The sequence below is a fragment of the Corvus kubaryi genome, unplaced genomic scaffold, assembly GCF_017639235.1.
Source record: "Corvus kubaryi isolate FWS band 111438036 unplaced genomic scaffold, C.kubaryi_AGA036_p1.0 37387, whole genome shotgun sequence".
Lineage (NCBI taxonomy): Eukaryota > Metazoa > Chordata > Aves > Passeriformes > Corvidae > Corvus > Corvus kubaryi.
Genome location: NW_024581129.1, coordinates 875280 through 897480, shown reverse-complemented (window position 1 = coordinate 897480; position 22201 = coordinate 875280). Strand labels below are relative to the sequence as shown.

Here is a 22201-nt window from a genome sequence, read left to right as displayed (position 1 = left end):
TGTTTTAGGACATCTTCAAGGCCAGTCGAGTGTGGGGGAAAAAACAAAAAAGAGAGAATTTTGGCTTTTTGAGGCTGGATTAAGAGCAAGCTGGTACAAATCATGTCATTTCACTGAGTGGATACAGAGCATTGCAGTCACTGTGGTGCTGGGTCACACTCGTGCTGATGCATTCTAAATAAGAACTATACAGCTTGTGCTAATTCTTAATGCACTATTATATCGATACCAATTTAACTGATGTTAATTAATTAAAGGAATGGACAAATTAAATCAGCACTTACCTATCCATATGAAAGGAAGGGGCTGCATTGCAGCTTGGAGTCAGCAAGTAGCCGAGTGCTGACACCCCAAAGAGAGACCTGGGGAACGTGAGGTGTTGATCCAGCAGACCTCGGGTTAGGGACTTACTGGATCTGTGGAGAGAAGGACTAAATCCAACAAAAAAACTTCTGAACAGGGAATTCTGGAAAGAAATGCATGCTTTTAAACGCATTCAGACATTGCATCAATTGGCCGGGGGTGGCCACAGTGGTCCCTGGACTGTCCCTCCCCAGGGACACCTGCCTCTGCCATGGCTTGGCTGGTCCTGCTGTGGTCGGGCTGCTGGGAAGGAGCTCACAGCACTTTTTCTTTTTTACTTGAGGCAAAAAGTAATTTCTTCCTCTGAAGGCCAGGGCTGGAGCTGCCCTCTGCTAATGAATGCAAACCATCAGTGAGCAGTAATGGAAAATCGGGGATGACGTGGCAGGCAGTGGCTTCCTTTCAAGGCACCAAAAACGCCCTTTTAAATTTAAATTTAGCAAAGAATTTAAAGCACATATAGGCAGACTCTATTAGAAAGTGAAATATTTGATCTTGGCTATTAATCTGTTTTAAGAATACTTTCATTTCCTTGCCATATGTATCCAGTGATAGACTTTCATAAATGAGATCACATTAAAATGTACTTTATGTTTCTAGTCAAATCTCTTTTATTATTATGCAAGTCCTAGTTAGGAAAAAACCAAAACAATTACAGAAGCAGACTAAGAAGAGCACATTATTTTAACTCATTTATGTAAGTGAAATACTGCTCTCCTTCTTGCAGGCTGTACATTGTGCACTACTGAATACCTTGGGAAGACGTTGCTCCATTGCAGCCATGCTACCAGATTTGGGATAATTTACAGGCAGTAGAAATACAAACTGAGTCTAAAACAGCTCATGTGGTGTGGGGTGCTATATCTATATACACACAGATATAATATGTATTTTTATATGAAGTATATTTATTTCAAAGTATTATATTCATATTGAAGTATTACATTTGGCCTCTGTCTTACTGAAATCAAATACATTTTATGGATGGTCCATAATTAATGTGAGCTGTCACTCCTGACACTCTGCACCACGGGCAGACAAGTGTTTTAGGAAGTTTCCATGTGGCCAGGGAGGCTCTGCTGCCCTGGTGCTGCCTGTGGACACGTGCAGGGACTGTGTCAGCCCAGCTGGGCCAGTGGCTGGGGCTTTGCAGAGCTGCACTGCCTGCTCCAGTGGAGGCATTAATTCAGAGAAGAGACCACTGGCAGCCTGGAACCAGCACCGAGCATTGTCATGGATGTTTCAGGGCGAGAAGGAAAAGGTGCTTTACATCTTATAACTCACTTTGGCTGCTTAGGCACAAATGCCTGTTTTAAACCTACAAATCTGGGCACACAAACCACTCCTGCTGCTCTTCAAACTCTGCTCATTTCCATTCAAGCAGCCTGACAGACACCCAGCAGGGGCCACAGCATCTGCTGTCACACTGCTGGAGCAGAAAGCTTTGCTTCCAGATTCACCAATGCTGTGGATGCAAATGCTTCCCCAGGATGGGGCAGCCACGGTGTACAGTGAATGGGTACACTGACATCATGCTTTAGCTGAAAAGTCCAATCTGGTCTCTTCCAGAAGAGGGTGCAGCTTGAGGCTTGAATCTGCAAAAAGCAGGATACTTTCAGATCATGTTAACACTATTAATAAATTAACCTGAAACTCCTTGCCCATGAATTTAGGATCCTGGCATGACTCTGCTTTGATTGAGAGCTGGCCAGAACAAAGTGGTGTTTGGCAGTTTACTCCAGGACGTGCAGTGTCTGAGCTGGTCCCCCCTGAGTCCCCCAGCTCCAGGCTCAGCCTTTCCCCATCCAGGTGGGATTCACAGTTGGTGCCTTGGCTGTGCCCTAGCTCAGAGTCCTGCAGTCAGCACAGGGACCAACCCATGCTGAAGGGCTGATTTGGCACCAGAATAGCCAAGATCACCTTTCCTAGAATGAAAAATTGCCATCTGTGTCTGGTTTTGACTATAGCACAACCTCACACATCTCCTGTTTTTTAATCATTCATAGACAGCGAAGATTTACAGCTGTTTGTATTTGTGAAGCCTGATTGCTAACAGCTTCTGATTTCTAGAAAACAGGTTACAGATTCTTTAGTATCAGATGAAGAAATGCCAAATATCAAAATCCCCATTGTCAAGGCAATTAAATACCTCGTTCCTGTTGCACTTGGCTTACTGTGCAGTTATTGGCAAACTGCTCTGCCCCAGGTCTTGTGTCACTGTGTGAATTACCCATGTTCTAGACTTTAAATAATTACAATAAGACACCTTAGGCATGGCAGATGCACAGATGTGGTGCTGGTGTTTCCAGCAGAGAGGCACAGCCTTTCCTGCCACTGTGACACTGCCAGTGTGACACTGTCCCAGACCATCCTCTCCGTGGTGAACTGGGATTCCTGTGCCTTACAGAGCATATTCTTACTGAAGTCTACAAAGCGAACAAAACACTTGAGCACCTGGTAGCCTGATTTCCCCCCCACGCTCCCCCTTTTCTTTAAAGTAGTGGCCAATGACACATTTGGAGATAATTAAAACAAAGGTTGAGGGTTTTTTTAATATGCCATCAGCAGCTGGATTAGCAATAAGTCAGCACAAAAGCAGCATACTTCTTATACCAGCTATAAATAAAACCAGACTTCAACTTTGAAAGCAGGATTTTTTTTCCTTTCTCCCCTCCACAGAAAATCTTTTCTTTGTGCCAAGACTAAAATATTAGCGCTGTGTTCCCTCCTCTGTTTAAACAGACCTCGTTGCATCTAAGTGCCAAAAAAGTGGAATTCCTGAACAGCAGGTGAAAAGAAAACACAAGATCAAACACAGTTCTGGCTGCCAAGAGAACCTGCAGCACGGCTTGGGGGTGCATGAAAAGTCAGGCAGCTCCTGATGCTGTCAAAGACTTCTGGAAGGTCGTCAAGGAGTTATTTTCAAGCATCCCACATCAAAAAGCTGTGCAGAGAGACAAACCTGCAATACATCAGGAGGATGGTGCAAAAGATACCAATCACACACTTTTAGGAGAATTCAACTTTTCCCCATCACATCTATGGAAGCAGCTCTAAGAAATACCCCTGCTCTGTGTGGAGACCAGGGGTATGGAAATAAATGTAAGTGCTCACACTGAGTGAACATTGGGCAATGGCTGGTTTGGCTCCATAACCCAGCAGGGAACTACGGAAGAAATGCGTCTTTCTGAGCTCATCCTTGCACTTCAGGCAAAGGACACATATTCTGCTGCTCTTGGAACAGCCCTGGCGTTAATTTGGATTCCTGCACCCAGCTGGACATCCCTAAGCCCATCAGAGAGTCCTTTCTCTTTGGCTGATGCACCCTTTGGGGACGCAGGGAAGACACTGCTCCAGCACTTCTCATGGTTAATGGCCTTCAGAAAACAGACTTTACTTGAGCTCCTTGTTCATCCCTTCTGATCCTCTGCCTACCATTCCTTGCCATCGCTGGAAAAGGCAGGGAGGCTCTGGCCCAAAAGCAGACACCTGGGCTTGAAAACAAGAATCTGGACGTGTCTCTGGGTGCCACTGTGCCAGCAGTGCTGGGAGCCCTGCAAAGTTCATCCACCTTCCACCCCTGCACTGGGAGCAGCCCCCAGGTGAGGCTGCAGCAGTGCCTGTGAGCGAGCTCTGACCAGTGACACTCATTTCCAAAAGGCACCCATGAATGCTTCCTCCGTAATTGCTAGGGCTGCAAAATGCCTGACCAGGCAGCAGCACTGGGATCACAGGCTGGAAAGTGCTCAGGCCCATTTTTCCTCCCAAAAATCACCAAGCAGCAAAGTTCTTTCAAATAAGGCACACATCGGTGGGGTTGAAAACAATACAAGGTGCACATGCGCTCCTAAAGACAGCCTTTTTTTAAATTTTATTTTAAAACTCTGCATCTGAAAACACCATATGACAGAAAGCATTTATATACACTGCAGTGTTTTTGGTATAATACAGTATTTCATACATCCATTTCTTTTTCTGCAAAAAAATTTGCTTTGTCGGACAAACAACCAAACTCCCATTGACAAAGAATACAGCTAAGGCACGTTGTTTCTGCTAAATGAAAGACAAAAGGGTGCAAAAACGGGTAGTGCAATAATTGCTGAAAATCACATTCTACTACAAGAAAAGCATTCTGACTTTGAACTTTGATTACCGGTCAATTTAAGACATTTCAATATCTCATAAAATACTCCTTTAAATAAATAGCAAAATATCTACATCTTTCAGTGTGTTCCATTTGAATTTCCAATTTTTTTTTAAACTTTCCTGTATATACATGGTTTTCTTTTTTCTTATTCAATAGATTACAAAATATTTCTGTACAATTTTATGCATATTATGATCTATAACAAAATAGTTATTTCTTAAAACTATATTACCACCAGTCTTTGAAAATGACAGAATACGAATAACTTATTATGGACTATGTTAGGCAATAGAAAAATCCAATCAAACCAGAACAGAACCAAAAGGACAAAGTCAGAAAAATAATTTCATTATATTGAATTAATTATTTTAGTTTCACAAACCTTTTTTTTTATGTAAACCCTTTTAGTTGCCTTTGGGTTGTATCCACATCTGAATACCAACATAGGACAGGATTTGGGATGCCTAAAAGCCCTGCAGCCTGCCGGGAATATTGGTGCTACTCACTGAAACATGACAGTTCTCATGGAAAAAAGGATTAAGGAAACCCAGCATATACAAGCCTTAGCAGAAGTCATTGGTTTCTGCTGACTTTGACAACCTTTGAATGAAGCTCCAAAAGCCAGATTTTCAGAAATGCATTTATGACTTAAGACAAAACAACCAGACTCCACTAAGTTCTAAATGTACTGTTATATTCCCAACCAACAGCCAAAATCTGGCCCCATGTGGTGATGCTCTTCAGATTTTAAGACCATACCATTAGAGGATATTTCTTCTCCCAGCTACCAGTACAAATCTGAGAGGAATGCTACTATGACATGTTAGAATGAGTGAAATTACTCTACAGTTTGCCTTGTGCATCTGAGAGCAGTCTGTCCTGTTGAAGTCTGAAGATAAATTAAAAGTTACTAAGTTTGTACTTTGTAATTAAACCAACCTTCCTTATCTACAGTGAGTTGCAAAGGACAGAGCTCATAGTTTCCTACGGTTTATATGAATGTCTGAGACTTCCTTTTGCCCGAAGGGAAGGTCATTTTCTTTCCTTAAAGACTGCATTTGTAAGCAATTTCTATTGTATTTGTGAAGTGTAAGCTGACAGCAACACAACTGAGCTGTAATAGAAATCTCAAGGTGCCTTTTATTCATTCCACAACAGAGAAAGTGAGCAAGACACAGACAACACCAAAGTTCCTAACACAGTTTAAGGCCACATTTAGAAAGGATGGAAGTAAGGCTTTCTTTAAGGGGCAACACACTGGATGCCACAATGGGAACAGACACCGAGCGATCCAAAGCTGATAGGATTCACCCACAGAAAAGCTGAAACAACACCCTAGCTCTGACCAGCAGGTCTGTGCCTTTTTTTGGATCTAAGCAGGAAAATAAAATGAAATGCCATAGACATCTTCCTCTGGAATATTCCCAGCAAACTGAAGGTGCTCCCCTAGCAGGAGCGCTATTGTCTCAGTTGAGGGTGTTAATTACAACAGAACCAAAGACAAGCCGAGTCATTACAATATACAAATGCAGCGCCATGAACCGCGCCTAGAATTGTCACTCTGGTATCAGAGGCACCTGTACAGTATCTTGCTGTTTATTTGGCAAGGTTAGAAGTAATACTTCTAGGTTTTAACAAAGTAGAAAGAGAATTTGCATAGATTGTACATTCAGTTCGAGGAGATTTCTGGTACCTTTTTTTGTTGTTCTCAGGTAAACGTGTTTGCAGACACAGTGAGGTAGCAGCTGTGGTAGCACCCATGAGCAAAAGAAGGTAACCAAGGCAGAAGCAAAGAGCAGAGTGATCAGCACACTACTGTTAGTAAGAAGGAACGGAATCAACGTGGTACCTGCAGTGTCACATCATGAAGGGTAACTGCTCCCAACGCCACACGTAACTGAGACACCCTAATGCTGCCGTGGTCCTGGGTACCACGGGCTGCAAGGTCTTGTAGCCTCAATTTTAAATGCTCTCAGCCTGATTATTCTTTCCCTTACTGTGATGGTGGTGGTGAAGGTTTTGAAGGTCAATCTCTTCTACAATACACCTTTCGAAGAGAATTGAAAATCAGAGTGTTTGCTTGCTTTTGAAGATTCTGCAGGAAAATGTGCTGTCCTACAAAATCTTCCTTGCTGCCCTTAACCCTAATTCACATTTCTTTGGCTCCTCTGTGCCTGGCTGCAGCAGCAGCTGCCCTCAGGGCTCTGCAGCAGGTATTCCTGCTCTCAGGAACTCCTCCTGGGCCTCTGGAAAAGCAGTGCTCTGTCCTCTCTAACGCTGCATCACTCCCTACCCTCTCTGCGGGCATCACCCCTGGAGCTGCCTTGGCAGAAGCCTGAGGGCTTGGTTTGGAGAAGCTTTTTTACATGATGTTTTCAATTGTCATTTATTATGGGCTTAAGGTAATGTCCTACTAATCTTTGAGACTATAGTGGAGGTCTGAATGGTAGAAGTAAAGACACATCTGGATCATTATCTTTTGACAACCGAATTGAAGCAAAGGCCAGTGGGAACGGTTGCCAACCACTTCCTACCACGTCCGTCTTACTCTGCTGCTGAAATACCAAATAACCAAGTCTCCTCTTACATACATCAGACTCCCATGCCTGAAAATCAGGACAAGGTAACTGCTGGCTTTCACCCACTCCCTCCTGTGCACAAGTACTGAGCCGACTGAAGGCTGCTCTGAAAAGCAAACTTTGCTCATCTGCATCTGGGTTTCTGAAGAAGCCTAGGAGGTTCGGCTCATGCAAGTATAAAACTTCCTGCTCTGCAGAAAGTGCTGGAGTTGGCCAAGGTTTCATGTGGCCAGCTCCTGAAGCTTTGGGAGCTGGGAAGACAACGAGGAGGGTGTGCTAGCCAGGGGTAAGCTGGCAATTCTCTGATGGCTGTGATGAAAGACAACTAGAGAAATCAACAGAAAGCTGGTCCTCATTGCTGGGCCACAAGAAACACCTGGATCCTCTTTATATGGGAAGTCAAAACTGAGATCTCAGGGCATCAATGGTTCTCAGCCTTGCTGTGCAGAAGGAGCCCAGTTTGTTCAAAGGTTTGTTGCAACACAGTTGTGTCAAACTTTTGCAAAGTTTCAGCATCTTCTTTAGCCTTTCTCTCTCCCTTTGGTCAGGTTTACACTGTCCCTGTTCTGATTCACTGACTTCACTACTGTGCTCACTATAACCGTGGCTAAGAGTGATGGAGGCTTCATTAGGGTGGCAATTAGTGCTGCAGGAGATGGAGGGAAAGTGAATGCACATTAGTTGGTACTTCTGAAGGTGCTGCAGGATCACTGTTAACACACCATTAAACAACTGTACAGGCATTGTGCACTGAAGCCAACACCCAGGAAAGTCAATTTGTAATGCACGAATGCACATTCCTGTATCTCTAGGCTTAGCTATAATGAAGGCTTAACAGCAGAGATACAGAGGGACTTTGTTGTACAACACTTGCTATCATGAAGGAATTGTTAAAATTCTCTGCTTGCCAAGCACAAAACATGAAGACATAATTTCAATTCTAAAAACAACCCCCTTGAATATCAGAAAATGAAAATGCAAATATTACTACTCAAGGTCCAAATGTCATCAAAGAAAGAATTGGACAAATCTGAAAATAAACTGTCATTTGAGCTATTTCGTTTAGCCTTGGGGTTTAACATTACCATATAAACAGGTTTGCATAATGCTAAGACTGACTTTGGACATAATTCGTTAAATCACATATGCAGATGTTCTCATTTTGCCACATTCCCTTTCTGTGTAATACGGATTGATCACAGCAGTGTTACATGGCTGCCATGCAGAATGGGCAGGGAATTTAAACAAGCAAAGCATTACACACAGAGGACAAACGTGTGCATATGGAAATATAAACCCCTCCCACTGAAATGAATTTTCATCAAAGCAGGCTTTTGGCTGGGATCCTGTTCGGCAAGGACTGGCCAGTGTGATTGGAAAAGAACACCTGCACATTCAGATGAAGATGTGTAACTCTCTTGTTTCGTACCAACTGTGGGTCCCTGCTCTGAATTCTCCTTTTCACCAAGTGTAAGATCTGTGAAGTTATTCTCCTCTGACCATTGACAATGTTCATCACAGGCTCCCAGTGCTGCCATTTCAAACCAGAGAAGCCACTAAGCAGGACTAAGTCGGGCTTAGCAGCATCAGCTTGGAGCCAGCTCTAATCCCTGATGCAGAGTCTGGCTTTACATGTTTTTTATTCACAACTACTGGACTTTGTAACTCAGACACAGAATCTCATATATATCTCTTGGATCCATGTCTGCATGATAGCAGCTATAGCAGAGGTGGCTGTTTAGGTCCAGAACTTGACATTGCCCCCAGAAGATGTTCCAAACATGGCAGCTTATCCTTTGTTGACTTCAAACAGACAGCATTTACCCCTAGCATACTGTCACACCTTTTATTTATGCTGGACTTGACTCTGAAGTCCTCATTTAGCACTAGCACTCTGTGGAACTTTTTCCTAAGAAAGGACTGCAGCATCAACCCCTTCAGCTCTGCATCCTGTATTTTAACAGCAGCACTGGGGTTGCCAGCTTGCTACAAAACTTCACTGTTTAAATGCTTCTTGCCTTTCAGAAAATAAACTCATATAAATTTTCTTTGAGATATTTTAAACCTAACATATAATGCAAATGGATATATCAGCAACCATCTGTTTTCTTTCCCTTTTTTGTACTAAAACAAAATAATTTGCACCTTATATTTTAAATGATAAAAGTGGCAGATTTTTTCCTAACCACAGAAGACGTGATTGTTGTCACCTTCTGCTTGGTCTAGTTAATGAAAACTTACCAAAAAAGCACTTAAAAACACTCCTGCTTAAGAATAAAAACAAGTATCAAATTTAAAAACTAAGTTATCTGCATGCGTGTGCGTGGGTGCACCCCTACACATGTGCTTATGTGCAAGACAGACTGAAGGTTTTGTGACTAACCCAGGAGCCTTACTGAGAACAAGCACTGCCTGGGCTTGTAATGAATTTTATTGTGTGCCCTAAATATGATGTTCTTCATTAGATCTGCAGGGCTCAAACCGTGCAGTCGCCACTGCATCAGTGTGACTGAAGCCCCGGACTTCACAGTGAGGATTGGAGGTCCCCAGAAAATACGAACTTCACAAAGGAATGTTACATTAAAAACAAGCACTGTTAAAAACCCTACTGAATAAGTAATAACACTGTGATTCTACTACATAAACCTGTTGGCAACCCTGGTTTCACACATGCTTGCCTCCAGAGCTGGTTGAAAAGCTGGAACGTTATCTCGACTGGAATATTCCAATCAGCTCTCATTGCTACAAACTTTCCTAAAGCTACCACTCGTGACTGACAAAATCAAGACAAAAAAAGAAAAGGAGGTGTGAGGGGAGGAAGGCCTTTTCTTAATAAAGGCAGCTTCAGTTAGTAAAATAACATAATCTTCAAGCTGCAAAAGCAGCACCTACTAATTAGTCATTGACTAAAACATAAATAATAAATACCTAAATTTTTCCTTCTATGCATCCATTTTTGTGCCAGATAAACATTTCAATGCTCTGCCTTAATGCCAGCACAGCTGACACCACAATTTCAAGTCCAAAGCAAACTGAAGTAGCTTTAAACCAATACAACAGAGACACGACAAGCCACGGGGATCTGTGTGTTACAGTCCTACTGCAAGTGTTGTTTAAAAGGGAATTCAACCTTCCTGTGAGATGTGATTATGGAATGATTTAAAGGTTTGTTTCCCTCCTGATGTGGACACTTAACTCTCAGCAGAAAGTTATCCATGCACACAGAAGGATGAACAGATACCTTCCTTTATTACAGCAACAGGACTTCTTTCCTAATTAACCCAATAGCTTTTAATGGCCTTTTTTGGTTCTGTTGCTAACTAGAGATTAACACAGCAACAACAACGAAGTGCATGTTTTTGCTAATGTAAAATACATTATTTGGAGGTGAATTTGAGTATAAAACCTGTATTTTAAAAGTTCTTGGAATGTAAATTAATTTTTCCCTACTGTAGAAAATGCAGGTTGAAATGATGCAAAACATGCCTATTTAAAACAGGATGCAGCCTGCTAGGAATTCTGAAGACAGGCAAGGATAGACTGTTGACAGAATAAAGTAAAAGCACAGAGAAACACAGCATTGTTCTCCTTCCCCTGGCTTTGGGCAGAGACCCACATCCTGCACAGCCTTCCAGATGCCCTGGCAAAGCCTGGAAGGATCCAACTTTAGGAAGAGATGGAGATCTGAGACCAAGGGAGGGAATTAGTGTTACGACTTACTAGCCACTACTCAAATTAGGGAAGAAACCTGTTGTTGCAGATTTAGGTCCCAAATTTACTATTTTACTGGTTTACAACTCCACTGCCTGAGAAAAAACTCAGCTCAGCTCATGAGCAAAATCAGCAAAGGGTGTGAGCAGACACATCACAACCCACCCCAGCCTACACACACACACCTGCTCTACTGGCAGTCTGTGAAAACACTCAGGTACTGGTGGCTTCCAAAAATACCTGCACATTTGAAAGGGCTGAAATTCAAAATACTTCTTTGCTCTTTAATAAATACTCTTAGTACTCTGACCCTGAACCCGACTGCATAAGACATAAAAGACTATTATAGCAAAACACTGGTTTCATTTAGAGTTTATCATTAAATTAGTCTGAAAAAACCTCTGAAAGTGATCTGAAAGTTTTTGCTTTTGCTCATTTTTTCTAACTAGGATAACAGATATCAGCTGTGTCCAGAATTACTTTGTGTTATTAAAAATCCGAGTGAGGTTGTACCATAATTACTTCGCATTCTCTGAGGTCATGTGGCCATACAGGCTCCAGCCTGCAGGAACCAACCTCCCCAGGACGTGTAAGCAGAAGGGAATTTTGCTGTGATTTATTCATGATAGCAAAATAACGAAAGCCTATGAAACAGCAGAGGTACAGACAAATTTATTTTAAAAAAACCCCATTTAGCAGCTGCTCTTTCACTGCCCTCTCCATGGCTTGGTGCTACTGTTTCCAAGCCCACAGGATGGTGGGTGCAGTGGCACATGGAATGGCTGGGTGCCCACTGGACAGCACAGGCTGTGGGATGAAGCAAGCTGCTCCCAACAGAGCTGATGGAGAGGGCAGTGCCAAAGGCCTTGTCAGAACTTCAGAACTTTCGTTTGGTTTTGTTTTTGTTTTTTTAAATGAATTCTATTGCAGTAAGTAACAAAAAAACATAACTTTCCCTTAAGCTCCTGAAACCTGGTGCAAGATTCACAGAGAAGCAAGGTTCAATTCCCTTTTAAAAACCTATGCCGGGACAGAGCGCACCGGACGCTACCTCAGGCGGCCGTCGGGTTTGACGGGGCCCAGCTCGGATTTGGGGTCGGGGCTCAGCGAGCTCCAGGCTGTCTGGGCACAGCCCTGCAGCACGGGGCAGGCTGTGGGCCCCACGCTGCAGATGTCCACGGCTGACCAGACGCTGCTGACCAGAGAGTCCACCCAGGCCTCCAGGCGGGCGCCCACGAGCCCCGCGCTGCGCTTGGCCTGGTCCAGGCGGGCGGCGCTGACGGGGATGTTCAGCACGGGGTTCAGGCCCTGGAAGCTCTGCTCCATGTACGCGTTCTTCGGAGGCCCGCTGTGCAGCTTGATGGCTTCCTCTGCAAAGGCAGAAGCAAACCCCAAAGTTAGTGCATGAAAATAGCCACCACTAAGGATCTAAAGCTACAGTAAACAAAAAGACCAAGGTTGAGGGGTGAGCTGTAGCCCATTTCCCACACACTGCATCCCAGGAGTTGTGCTCAGCTCTGGCACTCGTGCTCAGCACTACAGATTCTGTTCACTGTGATTCTCACCCTGCAAGTGCTGCCTTAGGAGGCAAAGCTCTGACCCTGAAAACAGAGTCACCCTTATTTTCAACATGTACAACTGGCATCCCCAGAGCTGCAGGACATCCAGGACTGGCTGCACCTCGAAACAAGAAAACAGTTCAAGGACACCTGGTGTGAGAAGTCTGCCAACCCCTGTCAGACATCCAAATGCTATCATTGATTTGTCTAGGAGAAAGAGCCAAGACCTCAGCCTGTTTTGTTGTGGGTTTTTTTACCCTAAACAGATGAACCTTGCCCTGCTGTGGAAAAGCCACAACATTTGTTAGCTCTATCTGCCTGCAAAACCCAGGTGGTGCCATTTGTAGCACTAAAAGGACAACACCATGGTTTTGGACAGACCAGATTCACAAGCAGGTGTAGCCCCAACATGATTCCTGGAAGTGCTCCAGTCTCCCTGGGAAAGTATTCTCTCATGACAGTTACACTTCAAGCTCCTGTGCTGAACAGTAGATCAAAACCATCCCCTAATGACACTTTGCATTGTGGTTGCTTTTCATACAGCAACCCTTCTATCTCAGCAAAATACAGTACAATACCCCAGATTTGCAATATTGCAGTTAAAATCAGTACTGGGCTGTGACAATGCTTTCAGAGACCTAAACTGGGCACTGTGGGTCAGGCTGCCCCTGTCAAAGGTCGGCTGACTTCTGAGAGTCTGAGTGCACCAAGGCGCTACTTATAAAATCACAAAGGGACCCTCCAAAAATGTTCACCGAGTGCCTGTTGGGAGCAAATTTCCAAGCATTTCTTTTCGCTCTCAGCTGCCTTCCCCAGCATCCTCGCTCTGGCAGCACGGAGGATGTGTTTAGCTCTGCCAACAGACACACTGTCTAGAACAGAAAATGGGCCCATTCAGGGTGCTGCAGGCGAGGAAAGCCACTGCGCCCCGCGAGCGTCAGAGGCCAGGAATTACACATTCATGGCTACAATTCCTTCCACATGTCCTTGCTGCTCGCGCTGCAGCCTGACACTGAGTCCTTTCTTCCATGCAGAGGATAGTATCTCAGGTGCTGGAAATAAATCCGTGTATTTAGAGGGAAAAAGGGACGTTTAATTGGAGCTTTGCTATTACATTTGCAGCAAAGTCTTTAACGTCAAACACTGTGCAAGTCTGTCACTTCGAATCCCCAGTTAAAGTGGTTCAGCACATGCCCATCACCATTATACATCATTTCACTGTTCCTGCATTTATCTAAACCCCTCTTTTTATTTTAAATGGTAGATATCCACAATAACCTGTAGTCAAAATGAGTTCAATCTGTGCACATGTGTCAGGAATGTGCTCTGCCAGAGCTCTGCAGTTTAAGAAACAGAACAAGTACACATGATTAAATTTCCTCCTTTGGAAGCAATTAAATATGGAAGACTGTTTGTCAACATATTAATTAAATAGGAACATTCTGAGTAAAAATCCCCAAATAAATAAGAGTTGGCATTACTAGCAGGATCATCTGATTGAAACAGGCAATTCAGCGAGCTTGTTGCATCAAAGCCTGCCACGCATGTGTTTGGTGCACGGAACAAGAGAGATCTTTATTCAGACAAGAAACAGAGTGAAACAGAACTTGCTGTTCTCCGTGGCTCAGCCTCGCGCTTGTCCCAGGCCTCAGGACTTGGGGGCTTATCAGGACTGGAAAGAATGAAACCTGCAGAAACTGCAGGACTCAGTGCTTGGCAAAGCAGCAGAGGTTGTGTTAAGTGAAAGGCGCTGCTGCAGCTGCCCACAGTGAAAGGTGCTGCTGCAGTCAAGACACACAGAGACCCCTGACCTGGCGCTGGTGGGGACTGTCTGCCCCACAGCAGAACAGCACCCCAAGTTAGGTCTCAGCACGTCCTAGAAGGAAAAAGCTGGGTAACAGCAACCTGACTGCAGAGTCACACATACTCATCCACAGGAGATGCTGGGGACTGGACTCAGAACCCTCTACTGGAGCCTCCAAGTCTTTGTTGAACAGTTCATAGGAGAAAGTAGAGAGGATGCTGCTCATCCGAGCAATGGCAGATGGGCTGTTCCTTTTTGCATTAAAGGAAAAATGACAGGGAACCATGCTCCATAACGTACTGAGCTGGTACAGAAGAGAGACAGTGAGGCTCCCAAGACCCGAAATGCTGTAAAAAGGAGGCTGGAGCTACTGGGCGTGCTCTTGAAGCACTGACACTTCAGTCAAGTGTCAAGAGGAAGAGCTCATGAAGAAACAATGAAGAATGTAAGGCTTGCCTCTAAATGCTTAGACATTTAAATCCGTATGGTTAGAAAAAACAATTCAAAATTAGCTGAATTGCAGACTTAAGCCGGACTTTTTTTGCCAGCCCTGTGACTTCAGGAGGACGTGTATCAATGCAGAATATATTCCACTGACTTGAAATAAAACTCTAAAAAACTTGGTTATTTTTGACCTCTATTTGTATTTGCTCTTCACTCACATGTGAGGACACATTCTCAATTGACTTTTCTTGGTCTAACTCCTTTGGATTAAACACACAACCTATAGGCAACCACACAGGCTGGGATTTCAGCATTTTTGTGTGGGTATGTTCATCATTTTGCAGAAAAAGCAAATTAGTTTAGACAGAGTGCGCTAAGGAATGAAAAATGTGGTTACCTTGGTACATATTAAGGCGTTAGACCTGTGGGTTTTTTAAAGCAACACAGAACATACAGCTTTATTTCTTTACTTGAATTGTGTTGAAACCCTCTGGCAAAGAGGTAATTTTTTATTGACATTTTGTTTGTTTTCTCTTGCAGCAAACAAGACAGTGCTTCATTTGCTCATTGTGGAGCTAATCGACTCCTTGTCAGCTGGATCTGAACTAAATTTCAAAGCAAATCCCTGTCTTCAGGGTTTTTCTCGGAATGATGATTCCAGGGCATGTCTGCTCTTCTGCAGTCGTGCGCCTGCCTGCTGCTATTACTGCATTTATCAAGAACATGTCATGTTACCTCTGGTTAATTTAAAGAAATCACAGCAGTTCTGACACAAGTTGCCACCCACTTTATAATCTGTATAGATGCAATTAGAATTGATTGAGCCACTGCAAACAACCAAGGGCAAAACAAAGGTTTCCCAGTATCTGCTAATTGAGATGATCTATAAATATGGATTAGGTTAAAAGGCCGTTGAGATGCCTGAGTGCATCGCCCATGTCTGCTAATGCTGTCATCCTTGAAAGGGGTGGCTGCAGTTTGGGGGCACAGGGACCAGGCACTGGTATTTCAGGCTCCATGGGAGCAGCGAAGATCAGCAGCCCCATGTCCAGGACATGCCATCAAGCCAGGAACAGCGTGGGAAAGGTCTATCTTAAAGCAAAAAAGGAGGTTGCTCTTTTTCACTGCCCTCCTTGCTCAAATGAGGAAGGGCTTTTTATGTATTCATTTATTTACAATCCAGGGTTTACTATCATCTTGAGGTTTTGGGGCTTTTTCTGCCCCAGAAGTGAACCTGCTACTGGCTCACAATAACCTATTTGGCTTTAATGGAACAGGTACTATCCATTAAATGGATGACAACTCATTATCGGCACTCCAGCTGCGAGAGCGCTGGGGAAACTTTGCTGTGAATATAAACTCAAATTTAAAAATGAAATTGCTTTGGCTTTTTCTCTTCTCCTCACTGTGACCCTGTGAATCGACCATACTTGGCCTTTAAAGAGCAGGGAAGGGGGGAAAGTGGGATGATGCGGATGCAGACACAACATTACTGAATTTGCTGTTTTCTTAGGACTTGAAGTCTGCTGGGTAGCTTGGATTATAGTCTGTGAGCTGCTGGCTAAGTGCTCTGAATGATACCTGTTGTTTGGTTCTGCACCCTCTGCAGTCCCTTCACAGGGGAGCTGGACATCTGTTCTTGAGTGTCCAAGTACTCAAATCCCGGTTGCCTAAAGCTGTCTGCAAGAGCCCCCCACTCCCGTGTGTCACCACTGCCAGTGATCTTACACAGGCCTACTCCCTGTTCTGTCTTCTCCACGTTCCATTCCCTCTTTGTCTCGGCACAATTATTCCTAGAGCACCCTGCTGGTCCTTGGCAGCCCTCCTGTGTCCTTACAACAAGCATGGAGTACTTGGCTTTCACACACTCAACCATATGGTGAGAACCTCAAACCTGTTGTTTAGAAGAATAAACAGGAATCTGTCTGTGCAGGAGGTAGAGGGAAGCAGACTCTGATGGAGAGAGTGAACCTGATTTCTCCAAAGGATTTATTTAACAAATTAATCTAATTTCCTTTTCTTTTCTTTTTTACTTTCTCCAACCAGGCAAATACTTGGAGGCACTCCTGAGCCAGAGTATCTGCTGAAGGCAGAACTGATCAGTGGCACAAGTCAAAATAGGGAAAATAGACACAGATTTGGATGACTGGAGGGGGAAAAGGAGCAGGAAGGAATAAGTAACATTAGATTATAGACTCTCCACTGAAATAGCTTAGGGAGCCGTATTTACAGTGGAAATACCCCAAACAGCATACTCAGTAATTCCATGTAAGATCTGATCTCTTACAGATTCAGGTTTTGAAAAGGTCAGTGAATCCGTATTTTTAAAACAACTTACATTCTATCAGTTGCACACATCTGGACACAGCATCAAAGAAAACACTCACTCTTGATTCCCTTTATGAGTCCACTTGCAAGCACAGAATTTAGGCCAAAATTAATAAATAAATGGAAATAGAAAAATGAATAAACTAGTGGCATATGCTGTTTTTATAAACTGCTAAACAGAACATCTTTGCTGGCAGCTGTCCCATGATTATTTTTTTATTTTGAATGCAATTACGAATTCTGAGAGTCATGGTACAGGAATGAAGGTGTTTTACTTTGATTTTTCAAAAGAAGAGCCAGTGGCTCCCTTCATGATGCTGGGAAACCTTTCTGTGTTGTGCTCTGGGCTGAAGCGATGTGTAGAGAAGCAATGATTTAGGAAATCCAGGGTTGTTGTCATGCCCATGTTCTCAGGATATGAGATGTTAGTGGCTGCTGCCAGTTCTGTGCAAACGCTTTTTAGAACGGCAAAAGCAAACTGCACACGAGATCATGGAGAGATTTTTATGTCTGAAACTTTGTGGACTCCACTTTCTTCATCTGGAGTGGATGAGGCAGAGGGGGCTGAATCATTATAGAGGAAATGACATGCAAAGTGCTAGGAAATGTATCAGTCCAGGGCAATCTTTCTGCAAGAGTTGTTTTTTCATCAGGGCAGGGGAGGGCAGGGTGGGGGCTGGTGGTGGGGGAGGATGGTCAGAAAAAAAAAAATTTAAAGAAATCCCTAATAAAACATATTCCCCTCTTCTACTGACAACTCCTGGCTAAGTCTGATGGATGTTTTATTTTCAATGTTAAGACAATTAAATAATACGATTCCTCCATTTAAGAAGATTTTTGGCAGTTTTTGCATTGTTTACAGTACCAGAAATCGCTCTTTTAGAAGTTCTAATTCTTCTGTCATACTCTCAAAGTGCCTTTATTTGGCAGAGAATAATGTATTTAAAGAATAAAGTGGTGACAAACTGACAAAAGCTGGAAATCAAAGCTAAATGACGACTGCCTGCACAGAGCACAACAGTGTCACTGAGACAGAAAGCCTTCCAAAAACAAACAACAGGAATTTGCATTGTAAATGCAATTCTAACTACAGTGGAGTGTCACTACCTGCCCCTGTAATTAACTTTCTTCTCTACCTCCATGCCTCAGTCATCTAGAGATTACACATCACATCATCAGTACCAAATCACTCCTGAGACTTTTTTCCTAGACAATATTGTTCCCAAGCTTTGTATTTCCTTCTGGTAGCAGATTCTAGTTACCACATAAATGAACAGGCTTTTTAGCAAGAACGGTGAGCCCAGCGTATCAAGGGGCAACACAGGGGAACCACACAATTTCAGTGGAATTATTCCAGATGCAGAGTTTGGACCAAAGGGAGCATTGCCTCTACACCATGAAGTGTGGGCTTATTTTTGAAGTCTGAGACATGTTTACCTGTCCGTGGGGCTCTCACATTGTAGGGAAAAGCAGCAAGGCTGCTGGCTACATGCCACGTTTCTTGTGCAATTTATGCCTTAAATGTTAAATTACCAAAGAACACGGAATTCATTGATTTCCAGCAGGCAAGTTGGTAGCAGCTGCATTCAGAAGCAGGCTGCCTCAAACTTTGAAAATGAATTCCTTCTACACATGGTGTCTGTTCACAATTCATCATTGCCTATTAGCAAATAACAGCAGTGGGTTGGAGGAGGTTTAGTTTCTGCTTAAGAAACGATGCCACCAAATGTTAGCAGCAGAAATCAGTAAGTTCACTCTTCTGCTGGAAATGTGGGAATCAAACTCCTGTTGAGCGAGGTAAGGGCTGCATTAGCTCTCAGCAGTTGTCTGCTGGTGTTTGCATTACAGAAGCAGCACGTTATGCTGGAAGGTAAATGCCTGACTCAGTTTATTTGCTGCCTTGTCAGGAAGAAGAACTTTTGAAAACTTAATAGGATCGTTCATGTATCTAGCAAATTTAAGATGTCTAAAGTTATGAATATTAATACTGGGCAGATGGAAGCACTTGAGCACTTTAAGAAGAATGGTAAAGATACTCAGAGCAACAAGCTTGTTTTGATCTTGCAGAATAAAAAACCAGGTGTGGCTGAAAAATGCTCCCTTTTCTCCCAGCACAGTATTCTGGGCACTGTCTGCAGACCCAAGCATTTGGATGATGCCTGTGCCATGCAAACATGGGAGCCTGCAGAGCCTGGCAGCCCCAGAATGGCCTCTGTATTTGGATGGCTCAGGGCTGCTGTGGCAAGGAAGAAAATGGTTTCTTTCTAAAAACTGTCAGTGTGGGTCTGGTCCCACGGCTGTATTTGTATATATTTCTGTAACACAGCTGCTTGGCAAGTACTGAGCAGGTTTTGGCAGGTATCAGGCAGGAGTGAATGCCTGGACCTGACAATATGTCAGGTGAGCTCTGGCCTAGGGTAATTTTGTCTAATCCAGCATTATGTATATTAATGCTTTTATTGTTAAACACACAGGCTTTGTCAAGAAAACAGTTTAAACACATGTAAGTCTCTAAGAGGAAACATGAATGAAAAGCAGCACTGAAAGGTCAATTTTTCTTTCCATTTCTAAATGATGGCTTTTATGATAGCTGTTAGATCATTGAGAGTCTGAAGCTCTCTGGATTCTGAACTGTGCATAATTTAAAGATACAAATAGTCTTTTGTTTGAAGTGGCTGTGTTTTACAGAATAAATGCAGACACTTCCACTTGTCTTAGTGCAAAAGTTTCTTCTGACTTATATCTATAAAATCCCTTTCTTTAATCCTTTTCCAATACAGCGCTACTTATTTTTATCAGCAGCATTTACAGTGAATACAGACACAGTAACTGTTTCATTCCTGTAGCAAATAATAGAACTTACCTTGTTTGATAGGCTGCTGATTTGAAAAGGTGAGAGGAGTAACAAGGAATTTGGTTTCAGCTACTTGTACCCAGTGGTGCAGAATTTTTATTGTCCATACACCAGGTCGCAGGGGCAAATTCAGAGGTGGTTTGTAGTGAGTAAACTCGGCACTGGATTCAATAAGGATATCATATGTTGCTGCAATTACATTAATGGGATCCACCCAAATGACAGTCACGGTGACATTGGGGCCTTTCCCCCATTTCTGCATCCCAACTGGCTCATCTGTTGGCCCAAGGAGTCCTCCGAAATTCCGGAAAAGCCTTTCCTTGGCATCCCACTCGGTGCCAATCTGAAATGAAAGAACACAGTGCTGGTAGCATCATCTCTGTAAGCATCTGAGACCCTTATAGCAAATATGGGCTCTCAAGAGACTCAAATCATATTTCTCTAATCACATGAATTATACATACATATAAAAGCTGGCAGCAACATGATCTATGATCATAATGTGCACACAAATTGTGAGGCAACCTAGAATGCAAGGCTTGCTTTTTCAGTCCACTTTTGATTGATAAAAAGGTATTCTTTATCTTAAGAGAGACACAACAGGCTAGAGCAGCTCTCTCTTCACAGAAGCAGTCAACAAGGGACCAAGCCTAGTGGCTGGACACAGCCTATGCACAGGAAAAAAATGGGACTCATCATCTCCTGGGTCATGAAAATGTATTGCACATTTGAGAGAAGGACCCTGCAGTAGAGACCTGACCAGCTGCTGCTGAGGCCAGGGAAGATGCTTTGGCTGCTGACTTCAGAACAAGTCATGTCAGGTCCTTTACTACAATCCACCCATGAGATGCTGTCTCCTTGCACTCCCTTCCTGCCTCATGTGGGAATTTATTTCTTGTAAACTCTTTTCTTATTGTCATAATAGTGACATTGTTTTTTATTTATTCACTAACATTAAACCAGCTGATTCACAATCTAGTGTAAATATTTAATGGATCTTTCTTTTTTCCTAGCAGCTTTCATATTCCAGTGCTTTTTACATGAATTTCACCCATAACCTGGGGGATGACACAAACTTCCAAGCTGTTGCCACTAACACTTGTGCACTACTGAAAACAGCATCTCTGACCAGACAGCATGGAAATGGAGTAACTGGCTTTCTTAGGCCAGTGGGAAGTATCCCAGCACTAAAGCCAGCATGTGTTTATGAGGCTGAGGACTGTTGAACCTTTCAATCCACTTTCCTGTGACCACAGGACTGATGGCTGCACTTCTGCTTTCTGGTATGAAACCCTTCAAAGTCCTTCTGGTCTTCTTTTGCCCTGATCTCCAGACATTGCAGATGACCACAGAGTTGACTTGTTCCCTGTACAGAAAGCCTCTGTGGGTGACCTCTGGAGACCCATGCACACACAGGCAGGATCCCCACTTTTAAAGTGTATGTGCATATTGCAGATTTTCCCCACACTGAGCTGTCCTTGTCCCTAAGCTTCACCTCACAAGGGCATGGTCAGAACCTGCTTTCCTGAAAGTATAAGAAATATTTGTAGATCATTTGCTTCAGAGATTTTTCTTCTAATTTTGTTTCACTTCATGAGAATAAGTGATTCCAATATTATGCCTAAATCCTCCCAAATCCCCAAAACATAATGATTACCTGACGCCTATTACCTGTACTGGAAACTGTCCAGTCTCCAGTCCCTTCTAAATAAATCCCTGTGGTTGGCAGACAAATTACAGGAGGACTGCAAGCAAAAAGCTACAAGGTCAGTAAAACAAAACCTTACCATCCTAAATCCATCCGTAACCACACGAATTCCTCCTACTGGACTACGACACTGCAGAGTATGAGACAAAATGAGCCTTCCACTACTCTGCAATCACCATAGCATTGCTGGTATTTCAGAGGTATTTCACCCAGCACACCAGCTAATCAAACCAGACAGCATAGCCCAGATATCAGACCCAAGCATCGACTGCCTCGAGGAGCTGTCAGTGCGTGCTCTCGTGACAAGACTCACTGAATGTGTATGGAAATAAGCTGAGAAAGAAAATTTCCTGACCAGACCTTACTATCTACTCTGCCAACCTTCACTGAGCTGTGGCCATATCACACTTACTGGTGCTCAAGGGACCTGAAAATAATAGTCACAACACGTGAAACAAATCTACACCCTCCTGGGCAAAGAGAAGTCTGTAAGGAAGCTCTTTCCACGACATTCAATATTTCTTACTGAAGAACTCATTGCAGAAGACTTACTTCATCCTCAGAAATTAAACACTGACTCCTGACATTCAACTATTTCCCCTCTCTTTAGTTTCTCATCCCTGAAAAAAGAAATCAGAAAGTTCCAGTCCCCTTGCTCCAACCTCCAGGTGACACTGCTCCACACCAGGCTGCACAGAAGATGT

At 43.4% G+C, this 22201-nt stretch overlaps 1 protein-coding gene across 4 annotated transcripts in view; it reads right to left on the bottom strand.

The window, feature by feature from the left end:
• Nucleotides 1-4208: 4208 nt before the first annotated feature.
• XYLT1 (xylosyltransferase 1) overlaps nt 4209-22201 on the bottom strand; it is a 171014-nt gene continuing 153021 nt past the window's right edge. For all 4 annotated transcript variants that reach the window (XM_042037772.1, XM_042037774.1, XM_042037771.1 and 1 more), the window contains 2 exons: nt 19799-20132; nt 4209-12170 (listed from right to left, as the gene is read on the bottom strand). In XM_042037772.1, coding sequence (XP_041893706.1) covers nt 11848-12170; nt 19799-20132 — 657 coding nt within the window. In that variant the 3' untranslated portion in view covers nt 4209-11847. The remainder of the gene's footprint in view (nt 12171-19798; nt 20133-22201) is intronic.